Raw genomic sequence first — 25,598 nt, forward strand, 5'->3', positions numbered from 1 at the left:
TTTTAGGCATGATGATATGAATATGATTGACATCTATCCATTACTTTGTTATGATATGATGTTGCACCTGAAAACTCTCTGGCATGATATTATGTTTATGTTTCCATTTTGACCTTACCACAGATGTAAAACAGTGACTTATGTTATTAGTTTTGATATCAATATCCCTGTTTCTGAATGCACCCACTTTAAAAATAATTTTCTGCATGATCTTTCTTATGTTCACACTTAGAATTTTAAGAATGAAGTAAGATTTTATTTTTGTTTTTGCCTTATTTGACCACTGGAGATAGTACAATCCTATAATGGGGCGAAGCCATTAATTTTATAACCATGTTATGCAATTTAATAAGCATATCCTTGGTTGATTAAGTAGCATCTTCCTTAAAGCTGTAAAATATGAGAGAAATGATACGGTCACGATAGTGGATTCCACGCGGTTGCTCTCAGTTTTCTAAATCGTGAAGGCCCCAGGCACCACCCGTGCGTATTCTTGTCATTTTTAATGTCGGTTGCAAACAGTAGTCACGAAGTGCATAGAAATGTATGAAAATAATGAATATATATACATGCTAAAATCTAATGAAAGCTATGGATTTTGGGAAAGGCAAAAGCAATTATTGAAGTGGGGCATACTTCTACGAATGTTTTGAATTCTTCGGTTCTGAGCAGATTGATCATAAGCATAGCTCATGAACTCTCGAAACAAGCTCGGGAATAATCATACGCATGCTTATTTTTCTCATGTGTTCAGGACTCTGCTCCCACTAGTTTTTTCGGAATCAAGTTGCACCCATCCTAGGAAAATAAATCACAGCACCCAGTTCCTGATGGACTCGCAATTCACCATTAACAATAACAATAACAAATCACAAGAGGTAGAACTCATCCTATAAAAGTGTTTGTGCAAGAGAGGGTACCTCTCTCAATATAAAGCCACTAGCAGGATCACTACTAGCCGATGTGGGACTATCCCGGCCTGCATACTTGACCCTCCCCTCGGGGGTCCCTTGCAGCGGCCCCACACGCCTACTAAACCAAGGGACCCTTGCTAGGAGCGGCCCTACTATCCCCCAGCAATATCGATTTTGACTCTGATACCAATTGAGGTAGAACTCATCCTACAAAAACGCTTGTGCAAAAAAGGGTGCCTCTCTCAATATAAAGCTACTAGCAGGAACACTACTAGCCGATGTGGGACTATCCCAGCCCGCATACTCGACCCTCCCCTCGGGGTTCCCTTGCAGCGGCCCCACACGCCTACCAAACCAAGAGACCCTTGCCAGGAGCGGCCCTAACGTATATATTCCAAGCAAGCTCCAAGAGTTTCACAAAAGTACTTGCAAACATTGGTCTGCTTCAAGGTAGAAATGTATATGCAGCCTGTAGTGGGGAAATGCGGAACCCTATCAATTTCAAGAGACTTCCTGGAAAAAAAGGAAAACGAAAACGTGTAGTGGGGAAATGCAAGGATGATTGGATTAATGTTTCCGGTAGCAATGGCATTAGTAGTTTAGTAGGATAGACTCAACCTACAAGGTAGAAGTTATAAATTAAGAATGAACTACCTGAGTGTTAAATTTTAATTATAGGTTTTTAAAGCTACATTCACCAGATGTATACGCCATAGAATCTGGGCTTGTTTATGGTTGAGCTAGTTCTTTAAATCAATCATGTACGTGTAGTGGGAGTTACTTCCTGTCATCTAGAAAATTCTCTCTCAAAATAAAAATGTAATTTCTAAAGACTCCATAAACATAAATTCATCTATTTCCACCAAATATATATATATATATATATATATATATCCCTCTACAAGGTCATCAATGAAACAATCTAATAAATAAATCAACAACTCCTCAAACTCTAAAATTGTCAACATTCCAATAAACCAAATCAACTGAATAAATCAAATCTACTGGATAATAGTCTCCAGCAATCTTAGTACTTATCCCCTACACTAAACAGTATTGTCCACGCTTCTTATTCTTGATCCTCAGTTGAAAGATCCAAATCATCTGAAAATATTGTAGAGATAAGGGGTGAGTTATCAACAACTTAATAAGTAGTGAACATATGCTAGTATATAAACATGAGCAATTACATGGTATAAAATGCAAAACAAAAGATTTTTAGTTTCGGAATGCAGAACAAAATATGTTATCAAAATATCAGAGCGACCATTTCATAAGTATTCATACACAAAAGTCCTTTGGTATAGTAATACTGAATATCTCCATATCAGAACAGAATCATCATATTGGAACAGAAACCATATTTAACACCTGTGGCAGGGTTGTGCTACCCTAGTGGCCAAACCAGACAGAAACATAAGGAAATCTTCCCTTTATCATTCTCGGAGTCCGGAGTGTGTATACAGGAAAGACCATACAAAAAAGTCGCTTTGTTTCCAAAGTGAGTGCACTAAAAAACAGAAATGTTGGTACTAACACAATAATGGAATCAGAAATATCAGATCAGAATCAGAATGTTATTGTAACGTCCTGATCCTGGAGGTCCGGAGAGTTAGCTCTTAATGCTTAATATTAATTCCAATACCATAACTATAAAATCCGGAAAACTCAATAAAATATTTATTCTTTTGCTTAACTAAAATATCTATGTTCCTTCAAAGGGACAACAAAGAAATTCTCAATAACATAAATTAAAAACTCTACAAAGACTCAAAAAAATCCTTAACCCAACACATCAACATATTCGAAAATAATCAATTTACTAACTATGACTCTCAAATAAGTACTTGTACCATCAGACACTTATTCCTCTATGATCATCATACCTTACTAAAACTTCCTACTCTTGTTCTCCAGTTGAACCATCAAGATCATTTGAAAAATATTTGGAGATAATGGGTAAGTTATCAAGAACTCAGTAAGCAGATGACATATATTAGTGTGTAAACATGAGCATTTACAGAGTTCATAATATAGAACAAAATACTTTCTTTCAAAATGCAAAATTAGAATATTTGTTTTCATAATGCAAAGTCAGATCATGTTATCAAAAATATCAGAGCGAAAATTCGAAAATATTCATAAACAAAATCCCTTTGGCATAGCATAAACTGAAACATGACATCTTATCTCATCATATCAGAACAGATACTATGGTTAACCACCGTGATAGGGTTGTGCAAACACCGATGGCCAACCAAGCAGAAACAAAATGTGAATCTTTCCCTTATTCATTCTCGAAGTCCCGAGTGTGCACATAGAAAAAACTATACAGAAAACTACTTTATTTCCAAAGTGGGTGCACTAGAAACATAAAAGTTGGTACCAACCTGAACAGAGGCCATAGTTTTACACCCGTGGTAAGGTCAGAACGGAGCAGAAACAGAAACATATTGTTATGCCAGAGGTTTTCAGAAAATATATCATATCATATCAGAATACTAAACATCTTTAAAACAGAATAAAATCATATCACAAAACATAATTTTATGCACAAAATTTCATATTCGCTCTCTTTTGCATTGTTCAGAAACAAAATACAAAATAGCTCATGTCTACACCAGTCATGCCAGAAAATGCTTTATTCTTAAACAGAATCTCGTGAGTGATGCAGAACAAATAACTGAGGTAGTTCAACTCTCTTTTCATAACAAAATATGCATATTTTCAAAAATCAATCTCAGACCATTTTACTTTTATGTAAAGTCTAGTATAGGAACCCCGCTTACCTGAATTTCTTAGTTTATTAGAAATTCTCCACAGTAGTACTGAACGACAATCAATCGTCACCTATAAAATTGTTATGTAACTCCCATAAATTTCCAATCCAACATGTATTTCAATATTTAAGCCTAAGCTTCTAAAATAACCTATATAATTTCTCAAAACCTAAAATTCTCATAACCTCAAAATATTTCATCACTTTCTAAAATCATCAATGTCTATTTAATAACTCCGACTATGGTATAAAAAATCTAACCAATTTACTATTGAAATCAAACTATAAAATTACACAGTTACCACTTACTTCTGAAAATAAGTTTGTAAAAATTCTTACTTAATAACAATTTAAAATCACTAGAATAAATTTCGTAAATAAAATATAAAAGTTTCAAGACCATTATGAAATAAACTAGAACCCACTTGAAAAAGATATTAAACCTAATCCCATTAACAAAACCCCAATCCAAAAGGAAACTAATACGTAAACAGCCCATGATTTAAGATAAAACCAGCCCAGATAATTTTTACAAGGCAACATGCGTTTCTAGAGAAAGAATAAAACCAGAGAAGTGCTTGACGTCAGAAGGAAAAATATTTCTACCTAGAGCGAAGGAGATGGTGGCGTAACACTTTACGTGCAAAGGACCTTCTGTGGTGATTGATTGAGCTGAATTATTGCATATTTTATATATTTATAACCAATATATTTTATTTATTTCATTACATTATTATTGGTTTTAGATGGAAAAATGGTTAAGATAAATAAATATGAGTTGTGTTTTAAATAGGTGAATAGCATGATTTATACTTAATTTTATAACTTGTAATTTAATTGGATAATGTTCATTCACTGCACAATATATTTTTGAGATTCTATTATTCTTTTTTGTTATTTTTATTTTATTTCTAATTTCTTTTATTTTTATAGGTCAAGAAATGAAAAATTTGAGAAAAGTCAAGGTACCAAAAGGTCAAGAAATGAAAAGTTTGAGAAAAGTCAATTTTACAGAATGGACACATTTTCATATTTTAATCATAACTTTCCTCTCAAATATTGTATTGATACGATTCTTAATGCGTTGGAAAGCTATCTTAAAGAGCTACAAAGTTGTCTCTAATAAGGATTTCCAAATTCGAAATCCTAAAGCACGTACGTGGCTGCCAAGTTGAGTCCTAAAATTTAAACGATTTTGTGTGCAGGAATATGAAGACATTAGGATTTCTTTCCTACCCTATTTAAGCATATCATTAGCACGAAATTGGGGACTTTTTTGCAAAGCAGTGCCACACATTTGAAGAACTCTTCCAGGGTCCAATTGTCGCTCCAGCCGCCTCCTCCATTGTCTACCACCACCATCTCCATTAATTAGGCTTGCTCTTTTCATTCTATACTATTTATTTAATTTTAGTTTAAAGTTTGTGATTTATTTTTGAGATATTTGGCTTATACCTTTGGGCATTTTAATTGTTGTTTATTTACGTAGTGTTATTTATTTTTCTCGTTTCCTTAAACTTTCATTTAATAGTGCTTACAATTGCTATGAATTAATTTTGAGAATTTGTGATTTGAATACAAGAATGAACCCTAGAATCTTGATTTTGGGACTTTTCAATTTTCAAGTCATATTTTGTCAAATACTTTCTAATCTAGTTTAATTCTTAGCTTATTTTTATTAATCTCTTAGTTCCATTGCATATTAGATTGATTAAAATTTAATTAGGACTTAAATAATTTCAGTTTTATTGTTTAATTTCACATTAATTAAGATTGTTCAGTTTAGTTGATTCTTTGATTGTTAATTTCAATTTGTTAGTCTTTTACATTTTATTTCGATACTCAAAAATTCAAAAATATTAATCTAGTCCATAACTAATGCCTTTTTTATTCTTGTTGCACTCTTCCATCCATTGCACATACCATCATTTTTATTTTCTCTTTGTAAATATTTTCACCATTTTAAACGAGTTTGATTTTAAGTAACTTTTCCTGAGGAGACTATCTAGGAATTTATTCATAATTATTATGCGACATCCTCCTGCACTTGAAATAGCCTTTATGCTACTCATTTTTTAGTGAGTCAGTGATCTTTGACGTACGAGTGTTGCACAGATGGATGAGACGTGGCTAGCCGGTGGCTTACAGCGGCCCTCCAAATCTTCGACAGACGCTTGTGCGAGATGCGGCTCTGAACAGGGTGGTCAAATCAAGCTTTGGCTCTCGCACGTTTTTGACTCGGAAAAACAGAGGTTGCAGCAACGTCTTCATGTAGTCTTGGCAGCGTTGGTTGGTGGTGTAGGGTAGTGTTGCGGTGGCTGAGCAGTGGGCTATGGTGCAAGAGATTGCATGGAGGATCTTGGTAGGGAGTTCTCGTTCGGGGTAGTGGCTGGCGGCAAAGGTCCTCTCGCTTTACGGTGACTTGCCAATTTCCATGCATGGAGTTGCAGTGGCTTCTTGAAGGTGGTGCAGCGGCAGTTTCCATGGTGAAGATGGGCATGGGTGCAGAAAGGCTAAGTGAGATGAAGGTTGGTAGTTTTTGGGGAGAAAACAGTGAACATGGTGGTTGTAGTTCCTTCGTGGGGTTGGGCAAGGCTGTGATCTACCCTTCTATGATGGTGTCCAACATTAAAAGTGGAGGAGCCATGGCTGTAGAGGAGCAATAGGCTAGGAGAAGGCTGCGGCAGCTTGGGTCTTCTTCATGCATGAGGGATAAGCGTATAAATATATATATATATATATATAGGTGGTTGAAAACTAAAAGCAAAACCCTAGAGATGAAGGAAGGAGGGACGTGATCGAAATGGACATGAATCGTGCATGCCAAGGGATACGGACGCAATTGAAGCTGTGCATGTAATGGAGTCTGGCACAAGATCTACGGGCTTGGGCTGTTTGGCCATTTCAAAAAATCTAGGCTCAAGTCTGGTAGTGAAAAAAAAAAATAAGTGGACTTTTTCATACGTCTAACCAAAAAAGAAATAAAAATATAAAAACACAGGCTTGGTGCTAGATTCGAGTGTTATAGTTATGTCAAAGAATTTTTAGAGGTAACAATTTACAGCAAAATCAGAGTGCTAAACAAATAGAGATCTCATAATCATATAAAAAATTGCAGATTTCATATTTGCTCTTTTTGCATAGTTCAAAAATAGAATGCCAAAAATTTACTCATATCTACACTATTCATGACGAAAAATATTTTTCTCTTCGTATATGGATTTCATGAACAATGCAGATCAAATGACCGAGGTTGTTTTCAAGTTTATTTTCATATCAAAATATGCATATTTTTCATAAAATCAGCATTAGTCCATTTCTTTTTTTGCAAAAACTAGCATAGAAACCCTCATTACCTGACTCTTGTAGAGAGTTACCTAAACTTTGAACTCGAGTTCTATCAATATCACAACCTAACCGGAAAATTATTCGCCAACGTGTTAATAACCTATCTAAGTACAAATTCAATTTAACTAAATCCCATGATTGCATTCAGCACACACAAATCATCATAATGTGTTGGTTTCTAATCATGGCACAAAAACAACCTCCAAAACTTACTACACCCATATTTAGCCCAACCCTCGGATTCTATTAACCGTACTACACATATATTCGTCAAGCAAACAATCACTCTTTCTAGTCAACCAACTTAACATATTTCTACAACCAACAATCTGGCATATTAGGCAATCATAGCCCACAAATCGACATAAATGAATAAACAAACAGCACAACCAGTCGTACGTCAGCCTCAAAACATCAACACAGCTCACACCAGTCCAACGCAACCAGCCCACAATCATAATGCGTCACAACATCGACAGCCCGTAACCGTCACAAGTCCAACACAACCATCCCTCATACATTATCCCATCAAGGACACACAACGACCCATGTACTATCCGCACTTCAACGCTACTGAGAAATTACAATTACCCAATTTCCAACACACAACAGAGGTAGGAAATTTTTTTCTTCCCATTTTCTCTTTAACTGCGCTCCATAGCACAGTGCATACCACCAGCCAAACTGTGTCGCGAGTGTGCGCATATCCATGGTGCTCGCATTGTGGCTCTGGGCAGAGCTATGAGTTGGGTATAACTGGTCCATTTTTGGACATTTTTTGAAATTAAACCGAAATATATTGATTTTAAAAATTTAAGAACCAATACCGGACCAATTCAACATTGAAACTGGAATTTCTGCTTTTTCCAATTTTGTTCTAGTCCAGTCCGATTTTATGATTAAACAAAATCATACTCTAACAAAACTTTAGCAAGTAATTGACCCATATCTCTCATTTTATATTATATTAAATTCATGTTATAAAATTAAATTTTATGTTAATTCAAAATTCAAATGTTATATTAAAAATTATAAGATTAATAGACATGAATAATAAGATTAAAATTTCTTGTTATATTAATTAGCAATTAGCATATAATATAATATTAAAAATCATATAAAAAATAAAAAATATATATACACCAATCCAGATCAGTTCGAGTACCGGTGTTCTAAATATCAAAATCAGAACTAGACCGGTTTCGAACTAGCTTTGATTATTAAGAACTGGAGCAGAACCAAACACATCGATAGGGTCGGTTTTTTTCACAACCCTAACCAAGAATTGTCATTTTTTTTTTTTTCTTGGGATCTAAATTTTCCTTACCTGTGGATCACTTATCTTGGGATTTATATGTTGATTTTATTGGTTCTATGAACTTTCATCCTTTGCTTTGGGGTTTAAATGTTTATTTGAGGTTTGATTCCCGTGGCCGGATGGTGGCTGCCCAAGTGATCTGCCCGCTTGTTTGGTCGGAACGGAAGATTATGGTGGAAGAGCGAGATGGAAGATGGCCACCCTGCCCAGGATGGGCTGGGGGCCAGTGGGGATGCGGCTGCTACCCGCCCGTATAGTGTATGTAGTACTATGTAGTACCCTATTACTCAGTTCTTGTGGGTAGTGGTTGGTGTCCTAAGTAGCGGCTACTGTCTTGTGCTATTTTCTTGTTGAGTTTAGTTTTAAACAGGATGTGGTGTATGAAGTTTTTACACATTCCAACCAAAACTTGTATCAAATTTACATCATAAATAAAATATATTCACCCACATACAATAAAAATTCATGATTTTTTTTTGGCAATTAGGATGGCCGCCGACACCGGAAGAGTACTTCTAAGCAAGACAACACAACATAATTGAGCAAAAAATTAGTATTTATCATGGCTTCCCACAGTTTTCCATTGTGAAGCACAATATATTAGTCCAATCTTGGAATATAGCATACAAATTGGGAGAAAATTTGTATTACCGTTCTTCCGGTCCCTGGCTGCCAATCCCGTAGTTTAGGGCCTAGAAATTGTACGCGTGCTTATATTTTTCTTAAGTTGGAAAATTTTGGACTTTAGATCACCTTCTCGAATGCCATTTCATCCCTTAGTTTCTTAATTGATGGATGCCCATTTATAACTATATATGATGATGCAGCGATAGTGGTGATTCCTGTGCAAGATCTAGTCCACCAAATCTTGAGAAAGTGCTGTATTATTGTCTCAGTTCTAGAATACAAACTTCTGCAAAAACTAACAATTTTGTAAGTGCTGATCTACCTTTTCTTCCTTTCGTTCCGAGACAGCATTTGGTACGTTTAGTAGAACAAGGCTCTCTGAGTATGACTCCATGAAAAAGGCCCTCTCGCCATAATATGTCTCCCATCTCTCGGAGTCGAATGAAGATCTATGGAATCCCAGATGAGTTACTTGTTGCGTGTTCGGTTCGTAAGAGAGAAGCTCCCCATCTTTGTCGGTAATTAGAACTTCCCCGTTCTTCCTGAAGGCTACCACCGTCTGTAGTCGTTGACTAATATCAATATCGAATAGCTTGCTCCAAGATTCTGCATTACCATAGTGGTTCATGATCCATACAGAAATATACTGTTTCTCCCCTTGTTTATAATTATGCGGGACTAGACAAAGTAATCCGTCACGTACCCCAACAGTCATGTTCAAATGAGACTCCCGAACAAAGCAGCTGGGCACTTCAATCTCATGAAAAACCTCTTTACCCATATCAAATGCAAGTATGACATTTCGGAAGGTGGTGCCCGCCGCAGCTTCGAGTGGAGTGTGCGCGAGCCAGTGCGACGCCCCATTTACGAAAGTAGATAAGCGATTCTTCTTGACAATATATGATTGAGGAGGAGAATCAATGGCACGCCAACAGCCAGAGTTAAGAGTGTAGATCTCAACCAGCGGTTGAGAGTCGATGTAATGCCTTTCCAGATATACAAGTCTGACCAGCTTAAAATCATTACTAGAAGGATCGTAGCCAAATCCATGGGAATTCCTCACTTCATAATATGGAATCCCTCTAGCAATATTAGGCTGTGGAAGTCCAAGAGCTCGATCAATGGAAGGGTTCCATAGAACATAACTATTGGCGTAAAAATGACGATCAAAAGCCCGACAGACTACCCCTTTGCAAAAACCCACGATGTTGGAATAATTACTGATACCACAGCCGCAGAAAAGTGGACAAGATTTCACCTTGATGAAATTATTATTATTTCCAAATGATTCGTCATCCGAACACATACTAATGTGCTCGTAGTGTCTAGTAATCACTTCACTAAAGCTTTTTGTTTTTATAGACTGAAAGAGACGCAGGCTGCTGCTCTTACTGTTGTCAAGGCTTGTAGAGAGAGATCGATTGATGTGGGTGGTGACGAAGGAATTGCTGGAGATCACAGAACACCACTTTTTGCAAACGCGCCTGCACCTCGCCACTGTCTTGACTGGGAGCCTTGCGAGAATTTCGATTACAACTTCGTTTGGTAGAAAATCTGACATTACTTTTCCTTCTTCTTCTTCTTCTTCTTCTTCCATTTCGGGCACGGCGATGTTCTGTTTGTTTAAGCGAACAGGCAGTGGAGGTTCTAACACTATGGCCTTTTGACGCCTTTCTAACAGTCTTGGCGCATGGCTGTTGTCCTTTGCGAGCAAGTGGCAAGGAGAATCTGCTCTTTTTTCTTTGTTTTATTGCTTATTTGCGCGTGAACTCTGGTGGGGTAAAGCCCTTAATTCTATAACCATGCTATGTAATTTAATAATATCCTTGGTTGATTAAGTAGCATCTTGCTTAAAAGTAAAATACGAGAGGGAAATGATAGGGTCACAATGGTTGATTACACGCGGTTGCTCTCGGTTTTCTAAATCGCGCATTATGAGCTTTTGATCTGATCTTACCAAAGTCCTCCAGGCTCCACCCTTGCGTATTCTTTTCATTTTTAATGTCGGGTGCAAAGAGTAGTCACAAAGTACATAGAAGTATATGAAAATGGTGATCAATACATCCAAAATCAAATGAAAACTGTGAATTTTGGTAAAGGCAAAAGCAATTATTGAAGCGGAGCATACTTGTAAGAATGGTTTGAATTCACTCTGTTGTGAGCAGATTGATCATAAGCATAACTCATCAACTCTCGAAACAAGCTCGGGAATAATCATACGCATACTTCATTTTCTCATGTGTTAAAGAGTATATTTAGTCATTTCAATAACTCTTCTCCCACTAGTTTTTCCGGAATCAAGTTGCACCCATCCAAAGAAAATAAATCACAGCCTCCAGTTCATGATGGACTCGCAATTCACCATTAATGAGATAACAATAACATGTCACAACAAAATATTGTATATATTCCAAGCTTAAAAGCATTGGTCTCCTTCAAGGTAGAAATGTACTAAATGCAGCATGAAGTGGGGTAATGCGGAACCTTCTCAATGTCAACAGATCTGGAAAAAAAAACACGAAGTGGGGAAATGCAAGGATTAAGTTTCAGGTAGCAATGGCATTAGTAGTTTAGTAGGATAGAATCAACCTCTCGTAGAAGTTATAAATTAAGAATCAGCTACTTATAGATGTTTAAAATCTACTTATACAAGGGAAAGTGGGAGGCGTGCAGTGGAAGGGATGGGAGATTGACCAGCCTGAGATGGTGGCGGTGGCTGGCAAGGCTAGGGTTACAACAATAACTCACAGAGAGAGAAAGATGGGGAGGGGTGTTCGCTGTAAGGGAAAAATGTGAGAGGCAGAGGTGCTAACACCGTCCTACGGTGCCAAGGCATGGAGGATGAGGTTTGTGGCTTTCGCAATAGCGACAAAATAGAGATGGAGAAAATAAAACCGTTCATTCGGATTCCGACCCAGGAACTCAGGTATATCTGGACCAGAACCCAGGTTTCAAACCTGGGCCGAAACCCAGATTGCGTTAGCCTGGGTCAAACCCGGGCTACAATCATGTGAATCCGGTTTTTGAAATCAAAAAAATCTGGGTTCCAGGTTATACCCCCACCCCACCCCCCCTCTTTTTGTGTCTCCATTAGGAATTTCAAATCATATTCTGAATAGAAAACAATATACATCTCTATCCTATAAACAATTAATTAACTTTTTAACTAATGCATGTAAGAAAAAAAAAATCAATATTCATCATGTAAAATGCATACAACATACACGATGCAATTCACTACATATTACATTGTTTGAACTAATTTGCTAAGAATATTACAAAACACATATATTGCTTTAATCAAACTCTAATACACAACAAATTGTTTGCAAAAAATAAGAAATTTTTCCGTCAATTAGCTCTTCTTCCAACAATCACAGGATGGTGGTTTTGACAAGCTCTCTTGGCTGAATTGGGATCCTTAAACGTTACCTAATTACAAACATAATGAAATCAGAGTCAAGGAGAAAGGCTGTTAGTGCAGGCCATGAAATTTGCTAATATATTCAGTCAACCTAATGCACTTATATATACTGCCTAAATCAGAAAACTAGCAATAACTTTGCTAATATATGACTTTGAATAGGTAAATTCATTTTTTCCTGCATCTACATGAATCGTTGTATACTGACTTTTAAGTCAACAATTCAGTCAAGTTTAAAGAGAAGCGAGTATTCCAAAAAATCATGAGCCTAATGCACAGAACGGGCAATACCCAGTCATCAAGTATACTGACTTTTAAGAAGGGAAAAAAGTCAAGTGCAGAGGGAGAGAGAGAGTAGAAACCTCTCCCATCCAATCCAATTGACTATAAGGGATGTGATATAGAACGCAACCCCCTTGTGATCTAGCTACAAAGGTGAACTGCAGGTTCATTTCCTTCTACTAGATGCAGCTTTTGAATAAGAAAGAATGCACAAATCTCTTACCTTCTAAATTTTTCATATTGTTCATGACTTATTAAACAAGGATGAGTGAGGTATATACAAGATTTGTATGACCCGATCAAAGAAACAAACTTTAAAATAGACAGCAGCCCACATATATCTTTTAATGCGCACACATATATGTTGATCATACAAATAAAAGAGTTGGCTGATTATGCAAGAAGAAAGCACTTACTCAAAATTTTTTTAGCATGAATGGAAAAAGAGACTCACAGTAACCTCTGTTGAAGATGAAACTAGATGATCATCTAAAAAAATATTAAAAATTGAGTTAGATAGATATTAAAAAAATATTTCAAGTTTTAAAGTTACCTTCAAGGTCCATCGACTGTACGTGTTCTTCCAACTCCCGGATGTTGACAAGTTTGGTCCGTAATCAATTTTGGGTGCAAATGAGGACTTCGACAGTCTCTGGAGACAATGAACTCCTGAAAAGATCCAATATGCGTCCTCCAGTACTGAATGCAGACTCCGAGACAATAGTAGAAATGGGGGTGGCTAACACATCACGTGCTACCTTAGCAATGACAAGATAATTGGTGGCATTAACTCTCCACCAATCCAAAATATCAAAACTAGGTGATTTTTGTGCACACCCCTCCGACAAATACCTATCTAGTTCTGATCTAAACTCTATAAACCTTTACTCTTGAAGGTATTTCTCTAACTTGATATCAAATTTAGTCGTGGTAGTAGTAGAAGTAGAGTAGTACTTGGCCTCCTTTGAGCCTCATTAGAACTCCCCCCACTAGCCACACGGAAATTGTTTTACTGCTCAATCAAGCGGCTTAACAAGAGTTTAACCTTGGCCTCTATCCTATCCGCCAACTCATCCTCTTTGCACTATTTCAACTAAAACCTCATTGGCACCATTTTGTATTGTGGATCAAGCACAAAGCAACATATATCATCAAGTTGAACCTATTTGTGCTACCCTAATACTCGTCATACTTACTTTTCATATTTATGCCCATGGTCCTAGTGATAATATCATGACTCTTGCATATATCATTTAATGTATATTCAATTGTGCAGAGTTCCTGAAAATATACATTAGCCGTCACATACAAAGAACCAGAAATGTTCAATGTAACATTATAAAATATTATTCTGCATCAGACTTCACTAGACCTTGTGGGCTACACACTCTTCCTTCCACATCCCTCTTAACACTAGAAGATTGACTTTTTCCAACTCCTTTAACTCCAAGAGGGGAAGTTTCACATACATTCTGGACGTGGTGTATCATAGATGAAGTGTCATTCTTGTAGTACTAGGTTTTTTTTGGATTTCTTGAGTAAAGGTGGGATGGAATGGGTAGGGTGTTGTGTATATGTGGATGAAGGGGTTGGAAGACTCCCATGCTCCTCCATATCTATTGGAATAGACGAGGAGTCATCACCAACCCCTTGGGTTGTACCGACATTACAACTCACATAATCTTCTTCCATCTGTTATTAAGTAATAAAGACCATCAAACACAATATAATAAATAATCAAATATAACAAAATAAATAATCAAACACTAATCTAATTGTGGACTCTTATTAGGATTATGCAAGCACACAGATTATGCAAACATAGAAAGAAACACACATATAAAGAAATAGAACCGACAAAAAAGAAGAAGGTAAATATGCTGCAGTGTTCCTGTTGGTATGCAGTAATCTTATTAGGATGTATAAGTGTATTACATGATTATATTCAGTACTGTGCATGGCGACCTTATATTGTTAGATTCTTGTTATCTGTGAGAAAAACTTGAAATGTGATCTTAAATGCATATATGGAGTTTTCGAACAACTTTAGGATATGCTAGTCTTATGTTTATTTAGAAAGATATATTATCTGAAACCTTATTTTCATAAGATATCTATATTTCATTTTTGGATACATCAATATATAACTATTTTGTAATTTCGTAATAAGTTTTGGTAAATAAAAAAAAAAACCTCAATGAAATGAGACTACTAAATGCTAAATAAATATGGGTGGAGAAACAGGGGAGGAGTTTGTCGAGCTCTTTCTATTCTTATAGGGAAAGGCTCTCTTTTTTCTTCCAAGTTGGGGGAAATAAACAAAGTGCAAATCAAATCAAGAGTTGAAGGAAAAAGACAGGGTGTGAAAGGTATTGGTGCTAACAATTAAGGCATTAAAGCCAAATTGAAAGTCGGCATCTCCTTACAAGAACCCAAAATATAATCTCTCTTGGAAAAAGTAAAAGAAATCTTTCTTTTTTTTTTTTAAGCCCACAAAAACGAGACTTTTCTCTCATAAATATATACCAATGTTGGTGGAATATGCAAATCAATGAAATCATGCATCTAGTCGATGATTAACTGCCCATCACTATACCAGGCTTGCTTATGTACTCATGAAAGATGCATACTCATTTTATCCCAACATGCCGTCAAATCACCAAACCAAACAAGCAAAGTCAAACCAAGAAATCTTGAACAAAATCAAGCTATTTCAGCGAAGAACCGATAATTCCCCCGAACACAATTAACGAAAACAGAAGCAATTGACGGAAGAATTCAAGAAAGTCTTACATGCGGTTTTGGACGACGTTACAGACCCTAAACCTCTCAGTATTGTTGTGCGGCTGTGCCTGAGTGAGACTTGAGAGAGAGAGAGAGAGAGAGAGGCATAGAGGAGATGACAAGAGAGAGGTTGAGAGCTACGGAGCAAGGGAGATGAAGTCCAAAGGAGAAACTGAGAAAGGCTTTTGAACACTATCACCAAAACAACGCGTCGTTTGGTTTATCAAAACGGCGCTGTTTTGATCCTTCGAATTTTTTAAAAAAAAAACCCGAGTGGACCCGGGTTTAGTCATGTGGGTACCGGCCCGGATTTAATCTGAGACGAAACCCATAACGTTCTAGACCGGGCCAGGAAAAAACCTGGCCAGAATGGACAGTGTTAGGAGAAAATGAGAGGAGGAGAGTGAAAGAGAGGGAGGAGGGAAATTTGAGGAAGATAGTGAGATCGAGAGAGAGAGAGGGGGGGGCCCACTGTAGATGGCGTAGCATGGCAAGGTGGCGATTGGGGTTAGGATTTCCAAACCCACAAAAGGCTGAGCTTTCTGAGAGAGGAAAAGAGAGAGTAAATGGTGATCATGGAGGGAGTTAGAGGTGGAGGATCTACGGTGGTGGTATGTGTGCAATGCCAGAGTGTGTTTTGTTATTTATTTGCACGTTAACTCTGGTGGGGCGAAGCCATTAATTTTATAACCATGTTATGTAATTTAATAAGCATATCCTTGGTTGATTAACTGGCATCTTCCTTGAACAGTAAAATATGAGAGAGAAATGATAGGGTCACGATGGTGGATTCCATGCGGTTGCTAAATCGTGCATTATGAGCTTTTGATCTCTTACCATAGTCCTCCACGCTCCACCCAAGTGTATTCTTTTCATTTTTAATGTCGGGTGCAAAGAGTAGTCACAAAGTATATAGAAATGTATGAAAATGATGAATACATGCAAAAATCAAATGAAAGCTCTGTATTTTGGAAAAGGCAAAGCAATTATTGAAGCGGAACATACTTGTAAGAATGGTTTGAATTCACTCTGTTGTGAGCAGATTGATCATAAGCATAACTCATCAACTCTCGAACAAGCTCGGGAATAATCATACGCATACTTCATTTTCTCATGTGTTAAGAGTGTATTTAGTTATTTCAATAACTCTGCTCCCACGAGTTTTTCCGGAATCAAGTTGCACCCATCCAAAGAAATAAATCACAGCCCCCAGTTCATGATGGACTTGCAATTCACCATTAATGATAACAATATGTCACAAAAGAATACATTGTATATATTCCAAGTAGACTCCAAGAGTTCCATGAAACTTACAAACATTGGTCTCCTTCAAGGTGAAACGTATATGGAGCATGAAGTGGGGAAATGCGGAGCAAGAGACCTGAAAAAAAAAAAAAAAAGCCATGAAGCGGGGAAATGCAAGGATGATGAGATTAATGTTTCAGGTAGCAATGGCATTAGTAGTTTAGTAGGATAGACTCAACCTACAAGGTAGAAGTTATAAATTAAGAATCACCTACCTTGAGTGTTATAGATGTTTAAAAGCTACATTCAGTAGATGTATAAGCGATAGACTTTAGGTTTGTTTGTGCTTGAGCAAATTCTTCTTTAAATCAATCATGTACGTGTAGTGGTTCTTTGCAATATTGAAGATAATAACCACATACAGGTTGTAGTGGTTTTATTTGAAACTTCTGATGTATCATACTGAATAACTTCCAAAAACAATAGATTATACATGAAGATTAAGTTGATTGAGTACAAAGTATAAATTAGTTTACCTACTATTCAAGTTACCCTATGCATTTAAATTCCAGCTCAAGTCCCCGAGTCAACATAACTACATAAGCATGCATTGATTTGCCAAAGATATGAAATTATTTAGCCACCATAACTGCAATCAACAGTTCCCTGGAGAACAATCACAAAAGGTCCATGATCTATCATAATAAGGGGTGAGTTCATTCACCAAGCATGAGCATGCGCAGAATGTCTGGATGCAGACATGCAAAACAAGACCAGCTACGAATCCAAAAAATAGAAGCATAGCTAACTTTACATTTATAAAAATTGCAATCATGCAATCTGTATTTTCTCTCAATTGTCAAGACAAACCTACGAACATGATGATGAAGAATTACACAAACCTCAATGGTAGTTGCTTCAGCTTCACTTTTTAACTCCCAAAGCTGTTTCATTGCTTCCCATCCAACTTTATCTATATTCGAATAAACAAACAGATAGGACAAATACTGTGTTACTCTGCATATGGAAAGCTTTTCAGTTTCCTTTATTTCTCTCCCTCTTACGATGCTTGCGCATGATATAATCAAAGCTTCAGCATAACTCCCATTAATTTGCTATCTCTGTCATTCTTGTGCATATAACATGCTCATATGAAACAAATCTAACAGATCAATCAAACACAATACTCCTTTTTGTCCATCTTTCTTACTGTCCTCCTTGTACTTGCAAGCATGAGACAAACATGCCTGACTTTTGCAAGGCTATGAATGTGAAGATCCAAGCAAAACGACCTGGTCAAAAAAAAAAAAAAAAAACCATCCCACAGGACAATCAGGAGAGACTCAAGCATCCCAACAGTCATTTTCAAGAGTTGCACCCGTTATAAACCCTTAGGTACATCAATTTGAAGAAATGCCTCATCATCCATTTAAGATCACATGATCACATTACCTATCAAAAAAGTTGACAGGATCACATTGCCTAAAGCTCTATTGACATGAGGAGCGCACAAGCCAGTTGACTGCTCCATTCACAAAACTGATAGATAGTTCTCACCAATGACATAGGGAGTCTCAAGATTGTTACCAGAACGCCACCCAGACCAAGGGAAACAAGTACAAAACCCAAACAATAGAGCTGCAGCACAAGATGATCGAGCTAAAGCTGAACAGTTCTTTGGCAGAAAAGAGAAACCTTGAGAAAGAAATTGGCATGCTTAAACACAAGCACAACAAACGGAAAAACAAAACACGAGCTAAGCAAGTCTTGAGATGCTACTTCCTACACCAATTGCATCTCCCACTCTCCATTTGGTGGCTGCATCTGCTGATGATGATCATGTAAGCTTGAGGTAAAATTGCAATTGGCAAGGTATCAGGGATAATGGCAGTATCAAAGGTGGGGAGCTATATGTTTGTTTCTCAAAATGGCCTCGAAGGCAAGCTAGAGTAGCATAAAATCCTGATTCTTCTAGCAAGAATTTCATTTCCTGTAGCATTAACACATTCCTCAGTTCAATACTCATGTGAGGATATCTGTGTATGTGTTGCTGTGAGATCAGATTCGGAGATAATGCATGCAATTCATACATTATATAACTTCAGCTGCATGATGAATTGAAACACTATCTTGCACTACAAAAGAAGACTCAAAAACTTATTCCAGAATAATCATAAGAACTCTCCTCGATTTAAAATTTTACCTTGGTTCAGTATATGAAATTATAATAATCAAGAATATAAGTGTTTCTACAGTACTTTCCAACACAATTCATCCGTGATTTGCCATTAATCATAACAGAACACGGGAAAACAAACAAAAACTTCCAAACAAGCCAATGAACGTGAAGAAATATAGCTACGAACCCTCCACCCTAATCTTGGTCTTCTTCCTCAAGATATAAACATCGGTCTCCTCGTAGGCATACTCCGGGTGAAGATCCTCGTGCGGAACCTTATCGACATCAAACGCTTCCTCGCACATTTCCCAGAACAGCTTATCGGCCTCCGGGGATCTCAATTGGTAACCGAGCAGAACGACGCCGTCGTCAGACACCAGAGCTTCCATGGTGGACACGAGCGGGCCCACGGTCTCCTCGATGTAAACGACATCGGCGGCAAGAACGAAATCGAAGGGTGGGTTCAGGGACTTGATTTGGTCGAGATTGTTCCAGTAGAGGATGGAGTGCTTAAGGGCTTTGGCCAGGACGGGTTTGTTGCGTTTGAGATTACGTTTGAGTGCGGGCATGACGGGGGCTATGTCGGTGAGCACGATGTCTGTGAGACCTAGGAGATAGAACCCCATGCCGGCGGCCCCGCACCCGGAGCCGAGTTCCACGGCGCGTTTGCCACGGAAGTCGAGGAGGTGGGAGTAGGAGTTGCTGTTGTTGTCGATGGGGATTTGAGTGAGCGGGACCCAGCGGTCGGCGAATCTAACGAGGACAAGGGAGCAGGGCCAGACGGAGGTTCCAACGTGCATGGAGCCGTTGTCCTGTTGGAGAGAAAGGAGGGAGTTGCGCACAGGCAGCTCGATTACTGGGGAATCTGTGAACTTCATCGCGCTGTGTGTTTCGCTGTTTCGGCTCCGAAAGTGAGAGCTTTGCTGAGGGCTACGTTAACGGGGGTTCCGACTCGAGGCGTGCGTCACTATGCTTGAACTATACCTTATGTTTTAGTTATTTATTTATTTTGTTGGTTGACAGGAAAACTCGTATTCATAAAAAACATTAGAGAGTATGTTTCTCTTTTTTTTTGGATAAAAATGATCTCATTCCATTTATTTAAGATGACATACAACTTTGACTTTAAACAACAAGTCAATTACAAACATTAGTAGAATCTCAGTACACTATTGTGACTGACATGGTCTAGTCCAGACGGCTTATCTCTAAAGACCGAAGTCTAAGAGATAGCACAACTCTGTTCCTAACAGAATTCACAATAACCAAACATAAAACTCCATACCCAACTAGGTTGAGTATGGAGAAACCAAACCCCAACATCACCGACTAAGCGGAGGGGGGACAACACCCTTTGGACCTAAGTCCGAAGGGACAAATGTTTTTGGGTTTTTTTGTTTTCTTGAAAATAAAGACAATGCATAAATAAATTACATAGAGAAAACACTGTAAAAAGGAAAAAACAGTGCACAAAAAATGCCTCGGAAGGGAAAACCGAAGGTCGGTCTTGGGAGATCCATAGTCGCCGGTTCGGGAGCTGCCGCGCGTTGCAACGGCATAGAGCTCCTTGGTGGCGCGTGAGGGCCACGCGCCGACGAGCTTCGGAATTTTTGTCTCGCGCATGCAGGCTACGCTCCACTCCGGTTGGGGCCGTGTTCGGTGGACGTGTAGATCGGCAGCTGGGCAACCTCCTGGTAGGGCGCGTGTTGGCTATAATGACCCCGAAGACCGCGAATGTCGATTCTCCCTTTATTTGGCCTGAAAAATGAAAAAGAAAAAAACAAAATACAAAGGAAAATCAGAGAAGTAGAGAGAAAGAGTGAAGGGGGAAGGAGCCGAAGCTCCCACCCCCTCTAGCCGGTCTGAATGAGTTGGGTTTAGAGAGAAAGTTGCGGTCTGGGTTTGGGTTTAGAGAGAAAGATTCCTCGCGTCCACTTTAAGTATCTTGAATATTGTTCGAGAGTAATTGGGACTTGCCTCATGTTCGAGAGTAATAGAACACTATTGCACCACATCTCTATATCTTCAACATTTCAAATATGAGCATCAAATATGAGCAAGCCTATGAGCTGCCTCATTCCCTAATCGATTAACATGTTAAACTTTGTACTCTTTGAACAGCTGCATAAGTCTTTTTGTATCCTACACTAAAACTCTTTGTGAAGCAGATGGAATATTGGCTTCTTGAAGCTCAGAAACCATCATCAAGCAATCATTTTCAAGGATAAGCTTTTCTATCCCCATATTTGCACATAATTGCAGGCCTCGAAACATGGCTAAAATTTCAATAGTAGCAGGATCTGGAACGTCCTCTTCCAACTTACTAGTTGCCATCACAATATCCCCTTTTGTATCTAGGAGAATGATACCCACTCCAGCCTTATGTTGATCATAGAACATTGCACCATCTACATTCAGTTTTAGAAAGTTTGCTGGTGGGGGTTGCCAACTATAGCTTGTCTTCTGCTGAGAAATTGGGACTTGCCTCATGGTATTCAGAACTTTTTTCATTGATAAAGCAAAATCAATCACCTAATGTGGTTCCATGCATACTTTCTCATGCAACATTTTATTTCTTTTGAACCAAAAGCCCATGCAATCAGTACAAAACTAGTCAGCTCATCAAGTGTGCCTTCTTCCTTAATGCTCAGAGCCACTTCCTTCAATGTCATATTCTGATCCACATTTTGTATTAAAGGAACATATATAATCCAGTGATCATGAATACTTGGACAGTGCAGAAGGGCATGTGGTAGATCCTCAATTTTATCCTTACAGAAGATACATTTACCATCCACATCAATTTGTCTTCTTCTTAGGTTTTTAAATGTTGGAAGTCCATCTCTGCATGCTCTCCAGACAAATACTTTAACTCTGTTGGGAATCTTAAACTTCCATAGAGTAGACCATAATGAGTTTTGGTTTCTAGCATTCAAGGCGTCCCCTATGCTATCACCTTTGCTAGCTTTAAAGAATCGGTAGGCACTTTTGACACTAAATTTGCCATTGTTTTTATGGTCCCAAATCCATTTATATTCAACATCACTTTGGCTTGACTAATCTTTAAGATCTCAGCTGCTATCTTTGGATTGAATAGAGCTATGATTTTCCTCACATCCCACCACTTTGTATTACAATCAGTCAATTCCTCCACATTGGCTTCAGGTGATGCAGACTCTACACAGGAGACTCCCTTTCTAGGGTTGGATGACTTGGAACCCGAGAGTCCTTCCAAATTCTCACAGACTTGACATTCCCTAGCTCCACTTTCCTCTTTTGAGAAGTGGATTCTTGGCTTCCCAAATTACTCTCCAAGCATAAGAGGGGTTAGTTCCTAAAGGGGCTTAAAAAAAATGAACTTTTGGAAAATACTTAGCCTTGTAGATTTTGTGCAGCAGACTTCCATCTTCTTGCAAGATTCTACCAACATGGCCATATTAAAAACTCTCAAATCTTTAAAACCTAGTCCTCCTCTATATATTTTGATTCACACATTTTTGCCCAACTGACCTAGTGAATCTTCCTCTCTTCCTTTCTCTGACTCACCATAATCTAGCCATCATGTTTTCAAGCTTTGCACACAGACTACCAGGTAGCTTGAAATAACTCATAGCATAAGTTGGGATAGATAGTGTCATTGCTTTGATCATCACCTCTCTTCCCCCTTGAGAGAACATGCGTTCGTTCCAGCTTTGTAACTTCAGCCATACCTTGTGCTTAATCTCATCGACTTGCCAATCACTGAAGGAAAACCAAGATACTTCTCATACTATTGCATCTGACGAACCCCCATAAGGACATAATTTCTTGTCGTTTCCATGCTAATACATTCCTGCTAAACACCAATGATGTTTTCTTTTCGTTAATCTATTGTCCTGAGGCACTTTCATACTGCTGCAACAATAAGTGTAATCTTCTGTAGGTCTTAGTATCAGCTTTGCAAAAGATGACACTATCATCCGCAAAAAGCAAGTGATTAAGTCGTGGTGCTCCTCTACAAATTTGGACCCTAGGATGGACTTGGAGCTATCAGCTTTCCTTAAAAGACCAATGACACCCTTAGTGCATAGTAGAAACAGGTAGGGTGATAGAGGATCCCCTTGTCTCAACCCTCTAGTAGGAACTACATGCTCTGTGGGTTCCTCATTGATCATAATAGAAAAGGATGCAATCTTAACACACTTCATTAGTCATTGAATCAATCGAGTGTCAAAACCCAATCTGTTAATCACAGCCTCTAAGAAACCCCATTGCACTATGTCATAAGTTTTATTCATATCTAATTTTAAGGACATGAAACCTTTTTTCACAGTTCTCTTCTTTCCCAAGTGATGGATCAATTCATATGCAATCAACACATTACCTGATATAAGTCTACTAGGAATAAAGGCACTTTGAAAATTAGAAATAACATGAGGAAGTACAACTTTAAACAATTTGCAATCACTTTTGACATGAGTTTATATACAACATTGTAAAGACTAATCGGTCTATAATCAGTCACTTTTAGAAGTGTTTTTTCTTAGGCACGAAGGTGATGAACGTATGGTTTATAGATTGAGGGAACTCACCTAAGTTAAGTGCCTTTAGGACTACAGAAGAGACTTGACTTTCCAATGATATGCCAGCATCGTTGGAAAAATTTTGGTGACATACCATCTGGACCAGGGGCTTTTGTGGGATGCATCTTCATGAAAGCCTTATAAACCTCTTCCTCATTGTAGACTTTGACCAGCTCCTCATTCACGCTATTCATCACTTTCCTTTCCAAATTCTCCACTAGGCTATCGATAGATCCCCTCTGCTCAGAAGCAGTGAATAGTGAACTGAAATAGTTAACTATAAGCCTGTCTCGATTCTCTCTCTCTTGCCATTCTCCACACTCATTTTGCAACTTCTGAATGTTGTTCTTCTTTCTTCTTTGTGAGGCTTTTGCATGAAAGAATTTAGCATTTTGGTCCCCCTCCTCTAACCACAAGACTCTTGATCTTTGTCTCCACAATACCTCGTCTCTCTCCAGCCACAATTGAACATCCTGTCTTGTTGAGATTGCTGCATCCCTATCAAATCCTTTCAGATCACTATATTGCACCAACTGCAATTTCTGTTTAGCCTTTTGTAAACGAAAATGAACCTTTATAAACTTAAGTTTATTCCAAGAGTCCAGCTTTTGGTTGCATCCTGTTATCATATCTACTACTTCACCCATTATGAGAATTCCCAAACTTCCATGAGTCTTCAACAATCTTTGCACACCCTTCCTCTTCAACCCACAAGGCTTCAAATCTAAAATCTGAGAGGCTTTTTTCTTCTTTTAAACATATTATCACCATCTGATTCCAACCAAATAGGTAAATGGTCAGAATAAGCTATTGTTCCATGAGTAACAATGGCTTTTTGGTATAAATTACACCAGGTGGAGTTTACGACAAATCAATCTAACCTATCACTAAGACTTGAAAGGCCCCCTCTTTTGTTGCACCAAGTGAATATAGGTCCTCTAAAACCCAAATCTCTTAGCTCACACTCGGTTAAGACATTTCTAAAATCAGCCATCTCTTGCTTAGGTCTATTCCTGCCACCCCATTTCTCCCTTTGTGCTATGATTTCATTAAAATCACTAAAAACCAACCAGGCCTAATCCTCGCCTCTCCATAAAGCTCAAATTAATATCCAAGTATTACTGCACTTAGTTGTATCAGGATGGCCATAGATACCCATAAGGAACCACTCTTTTTTAGAAGTAGTATCATCAATCGTCATAGCATCAATGTGAGACTTTGAATAATTAAGAACAGACAAATTCACATCTTTTTTCCATAACATTGCAAGCCCCCCACTACGCCCTACATAGTCAATAGCTAAACAATTAGCATACCCCAGTCTGAAATTACATTTCTCCATAGCATGAGCAGCAAGTTTTGTTTCTTGAAGAAACAAAATGTCGGGATCTTCCTTCTTGATAATATCTCGAAGGGTTCGAATATCACGAGAGTTCTCAAGCCCATGAGTATTCCAGCTGAAGAGTTTCATGGTTCCCGGTGGGGTTGGGAACCAGCCTCCACCGATAGTATTTGTTGATCTGTTGTATGCCCCTCATCCTCCCTCAGTTGAGCCTTGAGTCGTTTAGATGTTCTTCCTTGGTCCTCACTTCCAACTTCTTCCCCAGGATTGTTAACTGATGAGATTTCTTCTCTTGAGATGCTCTTAACGGCACCTTCCTTTACCATCTACGGGTGCCTTCATTATTTTGTGAAAGAAATAAGCTTGCCAAAGGGCCTTCACTGTCCTGGTCTTTATTCTGGGGTAGCCTAGAAGTCCATGGGCCCAATTCATCTTCCACATTCCCTTCTAGAGGCCTATCCTTTGACTTATCTTCCTCATCATTCATCATCCGCATCTTCCTTTCCTTTTCAAACTCCCATGATTTACAGCTTTCAAATTCTGGCTTATTTTGAACTTCTATATTTTGCTCCATAACGACTTACTGCTGTAACGATCTAAATATAGGTTGTGTCCCAACAATCATGTCCTCTATAGTTTCCTCCAAGATTTCCTCTAAGTTTCAATTTGACAGATTCGTTTCCGAGTAGATTGCCCCTCGAGGCTTGATGCTGCCACCGTCCGCCGGGATGTTTAGTGGTAAAGATGGTTTCTCCATCCCTCTTTTCTGATCCTACCTTCCCTTTGTCGTACCA

General features: G+C 38.2%; 3 protein-coding genes and 1 long non-coding RNA gene across 4 annotated transcripts; 1 reads left to right on the forward strand and 3 right to left on the reverse strand.

Annotated features, from left to right (window-relative positions):
* Positions 1-123: 123 nt before the first annotated feature.
* On the forward strand, positions 124-12,438 carry LOC121248736. Its single transcript, XR_005937505.1, has 3 exons — positions 124-133; positions 4,649-4,652; positions 12,167-12,438. It is a non-coding gene; the product is annotated as an uncharacterized LOC121248736 (long non-coding RNA).
* On the reverse strand, positions 9,107-10,702 carry LOC121248735 (F-box/kelch-repeat protein At3g23880-like). The gene has a single exon (XM_041147292.1). The coding sequence runs from the start codon at positions 10,581-10,583 to the stop codon at positions 9,282-9,284; it is 1,302 nt and encodes a 433-aa protein (XP_041003226.1). The 5' UTR covers positions 10,584-10,702; the 3' UTR covers positions 9,107-9,281.
* A 6,471-nt stretch (positions 12,439-18,909) lies between the features above and the next one.
* Positions 18,910-19,874, reverse strand: LOC121250733 (protein-lysine methyltransferase METTL21D). The gene has a single exon (XM_041149931.1). The coding sequence runs from the start codon at positions 19,776-19,778 to the stop codon at positions 19,080-19,082; it is 699 nt and encodes a 232-aa protein (XP_041005865.1). The 5' UTR covers positions 19,779-19,874; the 3' UTR covers positions 18,910-19,079.
* A 3,602-nt stretch (positions 19,875-23,476) lies between these two features.
* LOC121249379 lies at positions 23,477-24,109 on the reverse strand. Its single transcript, XM_041148087.1, has one exon. The coding sequence runs from the start codon at positions 24,107-24,109 to the stop codon at positions 23,477-23,479; it is 633 nt and encodes a 210-aa protein (XP_041004021.1).
* Positions 24,110-25,598: the final 1,489 nt, after the last annotated feature.

Source organism: Juglans microcarpa x Juglans regia, chromosome 2D (genome assembly GCF_004785595.1).
Source record: "Juglans microcarpa x Juglans regia isolate MS1-56 chromosome 2D, Jm3101_v1.0, whole genome shotgun sequence".
Taxonomy (NCBI): Eukaryota; Viridiplantae; Streptophyta; class Magnoliopsida; order Fagales; family Juglandaceae; genus Juglans; species Juglans microcarpa x Juglans regia.